Genomic DNA, 9,338 nt, shown 5'->3' on the forward strand with positions numbered 1-9,338 from the left:
ATATTTTAACTATACGTTATTATTCGCCGCTTTTATGCCATCCACAATTTATCCCTCTTGTCCTGGGGCTTCGTCCCCAATACAGGGCTTTCCCCTCTCTCTCCTCTCTCTAGGAATCAGAATAATTCTTCAGAATCTCTTTCAATTTCTTTGTAAAGTTGTCTTTGTATAGTTTCTCTCTCTACAGCTTTCCGCCTCTCTCTATATTTATATATATATATACATATATCTATATATAAATCTACTTATTTATTTTTTGCCCTAAATTTATCACCATGACTGCACTCGTTGAGAACAACGATCAACAGCTAAGCAACGCCCTTGAGAATCTCTCTATTGAAAAGCAGGTGAGCATTTGTTGTTGGATCTTCGTTAATTTTTCATTTCCCAACTGTTTGGAGCGGATCTTGTTTGGTTGCTGAGAAACGGAAAAAACGAGAGAAAGTATTGCGATCTTATTTCTTTTGTTGCCTTGATTTAGCTTAGATGGATGTTCTGTTGAATTAATTGAAAAACACTTAGATTAGAATCCGGATTAGGATTTTGAAAGTGTTTTTGTTCATTTTCTGTTTGTACATTTTGTTGGAAATGAAATTAAGAGTTATGTTCTTGTTGTTTGACTGGATCTGATAGCTCATAAGTGTTTTCAGACGGAACTGGAGGGTCCAATTGGGGATCATCAAGCAGTTGATTGTGAGAATCATCACGGGTTGTGTGCGATCTGTTTGGATAAGATAGCACTTCAAGAAACTGCTCTTGTAAAAGGTTGCGAGCACGCCTACTGGTTTGTCGAAATCACTTTTGAATTTATTTTGCATTACCTTACCTTGTGTTTTTGTCATTTTGTGTCTTTTAGTTTTGGGGTTATAGTGATTGTTATGGTGTACTGTAATAATTGCTTTTGCATTGTCTAACGAATTGAGTTGAGTTGTGATTACACGGGGAGGAAGAATTGTTTTTTTTTTTTTTTTTTTTTCCCCTAGTTAAGAATTGCTTTTTGTGTTTTTGGACATTATCAGGGTGGTAGAAAACAATAAACTATGCATGTGTAGTTTTTCCTTGGGTAGGAAGGAGCTTTCTGTGCATGTGGAAAATGAGATTCTGATCCATATCTGATAAAACACCATCACAATTATGAAATTTGATTAGGAGAAAGTGTATGAAGAAAAATCAAATGACGTGGCTTGTGATACACAGATGGAAGTTTAGTACTTGTATCAACTTAACAGCCTAGCACTTTGTTTAGACCTGGGGATTATAAGTAGGTTTATGGGTGACATTCTCAAGTGAAACTTCTATCTTAAGTTGAAAGTTCACCTTTTTGTTTACTGATCTTATTTTGAACCTGGGTTTTGTAAAATCAAGAATATGTGAACTCGTAATTTATAGACATTTGAAAAAGAAGTGGCAAATAGGTACAATAAATATAATGAGAGTTTCTTATATGTTTTGTTTATCTATTTTCTACAGTATTTGTTACAAGCATAATGATGTGGGATTCTGAGCAAGTTCCCTTTAAAACTTGATGTGGTATTATATGATGCTACATCATATTTGTTGATATGAAATTTAGTAGTAGCTTTGCCCTTCAGTAAAAATGCTAGATTTACTTGTATCATTTTCCTGTCAGTTTCATTTTCCAAATACCATTTGATTTCTATAAGAATTAGAAACTATTATCATCTTAAGTTTTTGGTCTTCCTAAGCAACCAACCATAGATGTTTCTTTGTGAGCTAAGTAAGTTCATCAATTCATACTTGTTTGTCGAATACACAATGCTTATCTTTAGGTCTGAGATGGGCCGCTCGTGTAATAATTGAGGTGGTCTACATGGATTGAGATCTCTCCCTAGTCCCTATATATCTCTCCCTGTTAATTTGTGCATTTCTCATGATGTTTGAAGTTCTATTTATGATCTTTATGTGAATTGTTTAATATCTTCTGAGATTGGGCTTCAACCAATTTGGAGCGAGTTCGTTAGTGCAATGGAACTCTATTCGTTTCTGTGCTGGCAATCATGCTGCTTCGTACTTTACATTTTGAAAATATGATAGTGCTGTGTCCTGTGTCATGTTATGCCATATGTCTTGGTTGTTCGTGATCCTTAACACACACACACATATATATATATATTAGTTTTATCATTTACTGTGACTCCAAGGTGAGACTTTTAGATCCACCCTTTTTTTATGGTGATATCTGTATCATTCGGGAGTACACCGTCTCTCACTCTCACTCTCACTCACACACACACACACGCCCACACATTACCCCTCTTATTTTTCTCTCTTACTCTCTCTCTCTCTCTCTCTATATATATATATATGTATAATTATACATATATATATATATATTATGCACACATGTTTATTCTTACAAGTGAATGTTGTCTCCGTGGTCTCACAGTCTGATAGTTTGAATTGAAACAAAGACAGGATATATATTCTGCGAGGCAGCTTTTTGGATTTTCTCTTTAATTGTTTCCACACACCCCCAGCCCTAGTCATAATTGCTTTAGTACATTCTCACTAAACCGTCTGTTTGCAACTCCTTTAATTTGCAAACTGATTCTTGAGTTTTCTGGATTTCCTTGAGTTCAGTCTTTAAAAATGGTAAGTTTGCTCCATTGTGCTTGGAGGTTTTGGTTCGAAATGGGAAACAGTCTTTCTACATGCAAAGATAGGCTGCACATTACTCCCCAGACCCGTCTGAATGGATAAGATATTGAAATTTTGGAAATAGAGAGTTGAACCTAAAGAGCTAAGAACTTCATTTTTAACCAATTCCGGAAACTTGGGAAATTTTAACATTATGTTAATGGCTGTCAACAATTGAACACTAAAATGGGACTATTGAGCTGATTGCAAGGGGATTTGTTATTTAGGAAATGTCAAGTAGATGAATTATTGGAGAATGCTTTAAACTGAAACAGAGGGAGCTAGTTTGGTTGGACTCTCACTTTATGTGACACATGTCAAAAACTGTTAGGATTTTTGTCTCAAATTCTATCAATAATTACTTTGATTTAGAGTCGTACTTTATATGGTAATTTCTTGTTAGGCAAGTCTTGGCCTGGTAGAGAACAGTGGCAGCAAGTGTAGGACAGTGGCAACAGCCTTTTACTGTATATAAAAGGTGTGGCAAGGAGGGTTCTAAGGCTCAAACCTTTATTTGGCACATGCTAGATGATGGGAGTCCACTTGGAGTCTTGCATAATTAGGGGGTTTGGTCAAATTGCATTATTTTGGTAATTGCATCAATTATGGTGAAATTGCATTGTTTTGGTAAATTGCATCAATTAAGTTATTTATTAAGGCTAGAGCCAACTTTTGATTACCTCCATTGTAGGGTAATCCAAGGGTCATAAGTTATTATAAGAAGGATAATTTGTAATTCTGATTACTCAGTGAATGAATGAATAAAAATATCCTTTGAGATTTCTTTGTGAGTGATTCACAAATTCCGAGGGGGTGAGGCCTTCTCTAGGTGTGATACCTAGGACCTGTTGGAGTGATTCCAATATGTTTTTGTTTTCTGTTGGTTTGATGCCAATAGGATTTTTTTTCTTATTTTCAAATCCTCTCTCTCTACCAATCTATCTGTTCGAATTTCCTGCCACTTCTCCTTTGTTTTCCTACATTTCTACTATCAAACCTCCAAATTTCAGAACTAGATCTTTGAACTTTCGGCCTCTGAATTCTTTAAGTCTCCCTTGTCGTAATCAGAGCCTAAGTTGACATTATGTTTACACGACCAGGAAACGAAAGATTGATACCAATCAGGAGATTGAGTTGCTGTTACATATTTTGGAACAACTTAAAGGTTTGAATGCTCGATGTGATAAGATAGGAGCTTGAATTTTGCGGCTGTTTAACAAATCTGTAGCCCTTGAAGAAGGATTTGCATTTGGTATTAATGATGGCAAAAATTGTGATCTACAACCACCTTTACACTCCCAGCAAATGCGTGAATTGAAGGCTGACCCACCACTACCTCCCATGTTAGAGTTTCCAAGAAATCCATTGGAAGTGAATCATCATGAACCACATGATGCCGTTGGAGATATTCCAAATAAGTCAAGTGATGGAATGTGCAGCACACTGACAACCCACCATGCTGCTGCCAAATGGTGGATCAAATGCATCTTTCTATGACATGGCTCATTTTGGAGGAAAGAGTACGATGGCTAGCAAGGATCGTGAGAACCTGCCTGATGATGAGAATTGCAACACTGATCATGTGAAAGAAGTTGGGGAGAACGTTTCCTCCATCTCCGTTGTGACGCGCATCCTTGAAGACCCTAAAGTTGATGGCGAAGATGGGCGACTCACATCTAATTCTCAGATGCAATTTCTTTGTGGATCTCCGCAGCCATGGTTAAGCGTCTCAAACTTTGCACAACCCAAATCCTTGAAGACCCTGAAGTTGAAGATGAAGATGGGCTGCTTAACTCTAATTTTCAGATGGAAGTTCATTGTGGAAACCAAGCTTGGAAGCCTATTATGGATGACAGTGACAGCCCAAATGTTGTCTCCCCAGCCATGGTTAAGTGTCTCAAATTTTCCACCAAACCATATCCACAACCATTCAAAGTGTCCTGGATAGATAGTACTTCTATTCCGAATCTGCCAAAAGATGCGGCTGTTGGAGTAGATACTTGGTGTATATTAGTGAGCACTGTAAAGAAATGGGAGCATGGTTGTGCCAAGAAGCAACAGAAGCTGGTTCAAATATCCACCAACTTGGTAGATGAGGTCTGGAAAAACCAATTGCCAGAAGAAACTAATCCTGCAAGTGATAAGCTAGAGGGGTCTCGTGCATTAAAAGAGCATTTTAGAGGGTTAAGTTTTCCTACTATTTCCTCAGTTGGTCCTAATGCAGCAATTATGCATTATAAACTAGAGGAGAAAACATGTTTAGGACTTTATCCTAACAACATTTGCCTATTCGATTCGGGAGCATAGTACCTAGATGGAACCAACTGGGTTGCTCTTTATGTTCTTGCTTGAATACATTCATGGAAGGATAGCCTTGATTTTCGACATGGTAGAGTTGGTGTCAGAGGTGGGGGGTCAGATTCTGATTTTGTTCTGGGGTTGCCTAGAACTATGTTCTAAGACCTCCAATGCTTTCCACAATGCCAAACCTTCTTTTCAAAAGTTGTCCGACTTCATGGGTTACATAACACTATTATTTCTGATCGAGCTCTGAAGTTTATGCGTTGTTTTTTGGTGCAAATTAAGGAAATTGCTGAATACAAGGCTGAAATTTTCTTACTCTTTGCACACTTGTGCGCAATTTTATCCCTTTAACTCGTCGGAGCCGAGTTTTTCCAAGCCAGAGAGAATTGGTAGAGAACAGTGGCAGCAAGTAGAGGACAATGTCAGGAGCCTTTTAAAGTAAATAAAAGGCGTGGCAAGGAGGGTTCTAAGGCTCAAACCTTAATTTGGCACATGCTAGACGTTGGGGGGTCCACTTGGGGTCTTGCATAATTAGAGGGTTTGGTCAATTTGCATTATTTTGGTAATTGCATCAATTATGGTGAAATTGCATTGTTTTTGTAAATTGTATCAACTAAGTTATTTGTTACTTTATTAAGCTAGAGTCAACTTTTGATTACCTCCATTGTAGGGTAATCCATTGGTCATCAGTTATTATAAATAGGATACTATGTAATTCTGATTACTCAGTGAATGAATGAATAAAAATATCCTTTGAGATTTTTTTGTGAGTGATTCACAAATTCCAAGGGTGTGGGGCCTTCTCTAGGTGTGATACCTAGGCCCTGTTGGAGTGATTTCAATAGGTTTTTGTTTTCTGATGGTGTGATGCCAATTGGCTTTTTTTTCTTCTTATTTTCAAATCCTCTCTCTATACCAATCTGTTTATTTGAATTTCCAGCCACTTCTCCTTTGTTTTCCTACGTATCCACTATCAAAACTGCAAATTTCAGCCTTAGTTCTTTGAACTTTTAGCCTTTGAATTCTTCAAGTCTCCCTTGTCTACATCATGACCTCTAGGGAATTTCTTGTTAGGCAAGTCTTGGCTCTAAGGAATTGTAATCCATATGCAACAAGAAATTGGGTTTTGGATTCTATATATAAATACCTGGGTTATTGTTGAGAGTTCTGAGTTGAGAGAGATTTAGCCTTATTACGGGTTTGGTAAGAGTGAATACTGATGTCGAGGGGGAGTCTCATGGAGTACACAGAGAAGAACTCTTGGGTAAGAGTGGTTACATGTTCCGGTGTTGGAAATTCTCAATTGCCGGAATATCTATATGATTATAGTGGAATATTTCCTCATCCGTTCCCCGCGTAAATCGGATGTTTTATTTTGTGATTTGTCTTTGTTGTTACGTTTCCGCTGCCCCCCAACAAAAAACAGATTGTGAATTATTCTGTATCTGTTCAGTTTGAATCGACTGAATAAGTGGAGCAGTTTAATTTATTCTACTTGATACAGTTCTGTATGTGTTATTGAAACTGATTATTCTAATATATCTAATTACGTCATTGATACCACTTAATTTTAATAGTTCACAACATCTCTCTCTCCATCTTTCTGTATCCACGTGTCCTGTCTTCTATATTAATCAATGACACTTCAATAATCACTAATTAATCTTCCTCTTTTGTTTATTTTTTGGGTTCTAGTTGCAGTTGGATTTTAAAATTTTGCTATGTTTTCTTTTTGTTTTAACTTCATTATTATGTGCTTTCAATCCATGGTTGAGTACAAGTGCATTGTTATACATCAAGCTGACAATACTGATTTTGTTGGAATATTAATTTGTAAATGGTGGAACATTTGATGTGCTTTACAATGCTTGCAATCTCATCAGTTTGCTCAAGGTGATTAGTTAAACAATATGAGCTTGGAATGTGACTACAAATATGTCTGTTAATTGGTTTTCTTGCCATATCTCAGTTGCAATATAGGAATTTGAACGTGAAATATGTATGTCATTGTAATGTTAACTAGATTTCTTTTCATTGTTCTCATGTAGTGTGACCTGTATACTTCAGTGGGCCACATACAGAGAGAAACCGACATGCCCTCAGTGTAAACATCCATTTGAGTCCCTCAATATACATCGTTCACTTGATGGCAGGTACAACAGAATTCCTTCTTGCTCATTATATAATTCTCTGGTCTTTTAATTGTGAAGTAAAAATGACTTTTTTTTTGGTCAAAATAATTAGTGAGGTAAGATCATCAAGTATTTATGAAAATGAGAGGTTTGGGATCTTTGTTGCCAGGGGTACTTGTAAAAACATGAGGAAAATATTGATGAAAGGGAAACTATTTTAAGAAACGGTGTTCTACAGTAGTATTTAAATGGATGCTCAGGTGAGGGGAATCAATACTTCGTATATGTAAACCTATTATTTAGTTACCGATAAGTAGATTAGAAGGTGTGATACAAGTAAAAGGGAATATGAGCTAAAAGTTTGGGGCTTCTAGATATTATTTTACGGTGTTTTAATATTGATGATGGTTAAAATACAAAAAAAGAAAGAAAGAAAAAAAAAAAAAAAGAAAGAAAGAAAATATTACGAGTAGACTACACTGCTTTTAGGGATACTTAAGAGAGATTTTGTACCATACATCATAGTTAAAAAAGAAATAAAAATTCTTATGAGATGTTTATGTCCCACTTTGAACAGCATCCACGATTACATGTTCGAGGAGAGTGTGTGCCTTCTTCTCAGGGCTTCATGGTTTAAGCCTTTGGTAGTGGAGTATCACGAAGAGGTGGATGATGGAGATGCATATCTTTTTTATTCATATGAGTATGAGTATGAGGATGAAGATGACGATCCGGATGAGGTATACTATAGCAGTTCATCAAACCTCCGCATTGGTAACCGCAGATGGGGGGATAATGGATATGTTAGCGCTGGAAGGCAAGAAGCAAGGCCAGTCATCCATCGACCAAATACACAGGACTCTGGTGCTGGTTCGTCACGTCAGCCTAAGAAGAAGGAAGCTGCTGCTGCAAAAGATTCGGTGGGGCGACGAGCGAAGAGGGCACTGAAGCGTGAAGCTGCTGATAAGGCTGCCGCTGCAAAACATGAGCAGCTTTTGGTCAGATTGGGTCGGAAGTGACCGTCTCCGAGTACTCTCTAGTACAGAGACCTTCAAATTCGTCGCTCCTTGTACAGTTGTTCCTTGCTTTCAAGTTTGTGAAATAATAACACAATTGACTCGGTAGTAGGTTAGATACCTGTTATAAATGGGCTTGATCAATGCCCTACTGTACCTTTCCAGGTTTACATCCCTGACTATTCAGTTCTTCCAGCAACCTTGTTTATATGGGTTTCTGTGGTGTACATTATTTGATTATCTTACTTCCGTGATCCGTAATTTCCGTAAAAGAAAAATTTAGCAGAAAGAAATTTCAGGTGAAGCTCAATGAAGTCGTTTTGTTAAGATTAACATAAGTTGGATTATGGTGTCCAAAATTAAGATGATTTTGCCCATCATGTTAGGCCTACTATGTCTCCAGAAATAAAAGGTTATTGAGTTCATTTTTCTTGTGGCGGTTAACCACTTTATTGGGGTTTTTCGCGGGTGAAATTGTTGAGCTAAAAGCATGGATAGAAAAAGCCGTTAATTGTTGTTTCAAGAGCACTTTTTATTATTGATGTAATGCAGGATAAAAGATGGATTTTTGACCATGTAAAGCTGAAACAGATTATAATTATTCGACTTTGGCAACTCTTATAAAGTCATTTGTTTTTAATGAGTTAATTGTCGATTGGTATTATAAACTTCTTGACCCAATTTGGTGAAACATTTGAAATTTACCTGAAATTATTGTTAGATTAAAAAAAATCTGACAATAAGTGTGATGTAGCACATTTTGGTTATCCTCGAGCACCTGGCCCAGATTGAGTGTGATGTAGCACCAGTATTGGCATATTATAGAAAATATTACTGTTAGGCCCTAGGGTTTCAAACCAATGGTATTTGGTGATGACAAATTATTGAAGGGGTTGGATTTAACGTCTGCTTAAGTTTTTGTTAATTATGGTAACTCGTAATAAACTCAAGTGAGTTTGTGGATGAATGGCAAAAACTAAGAAGAATCTTATACTTGAAAGATGAAAAAATCTAAAATCAAAGACAATGCAGTCAAACTAGGAAAAAAACAATAAAAGACAATGAAGTCAAAGACTTCTTCTTAAAGATCAAGACAATGAAGTTAAAGATAAAAGACTTCTACCTAAAGCTAAATAATTGAAGATTAAAGACTTGGGTAGAAGATAGTCTTGGATGAGTGCAAAGAAAGTAATTTTTGAAGTAACTCACTTGAAAAGTTATTTACCAA

The 9,338-nt window shown here is 36.6% G+C and overlaps 1 protein-coding gene across 1 annotated transcript; it reads left to right on the plus strand.

Annotated features, from left to right (window-relative positions):
- The first annotated feature begins 35 nt into the window (after positions 1 to 35).
- On the plus strand, positions 36 to 8,355 carry LOC132311499 (uncharacterized). Its single transcript, XM_059809412.1, has 4 exons — positions 36 to 347; positions 651 to 784; positions 7,011 to 7,115; positions 7,672 to 8,355. The coding sequence occupies exons 1-4, from the start codon at positions 276 to 278 to the stop codon at positions 8,111 to 8,113; spliced, it is 753 nt and encodes a 250-aa protein (XP_059665395.1). The 5' UTR covers positions 36 to 275; the 3' UTR covers positions 8,114 to 8,355.
- The last annotated feature ends 983 nt before the right edge of the window (positions 8,356 to 9,338 follow it).

Source organism: Cornus florida, unplaced genomic scaffold (genome assembly GCF_030987335.1).
Source record: "Cornus florida cultivar Cherokee Brave unplaced genomic scaffold, ASM3098733v1 CherokeeBrave_3.0.0_Hap2_Chr06, whole genome shotgun sequence".
Classification (NCBI taxonomy): domain Eukaryota; kingdom Viridiplantae; phylum Streptophyta; class Magnoliopsida; order Cornales; family Cornaceae; genus Cornus; species Cornus florida.

What these genes read in the sequence shown, in the direction of transcription:
- LOC132311499 (XM_059809412.1), top strand. Translation starts at nt 276, where the DNA reads ATGACTGCACTCGTTGAGAACAACGATCAACAGCTAAGCAACGCCCTT. An exon ending in GGTTGCGAGCACGCCTACTG is followed by an intron (nt 785 to 7,010) that starts GTTTGTCGAAAT and finishes GTTCTCATGTAG; the next exon opens with TGTGACCTGTATACTTCAGT. An exon ending in CATCGTTCACTTGATGGCAG is followed by an intron (nt 7,116 to 7,671) that starts GTACAACAGAAT and finishes CACTTTGAACAG; the next exon opens with CATCCACGATTACATGTTCG.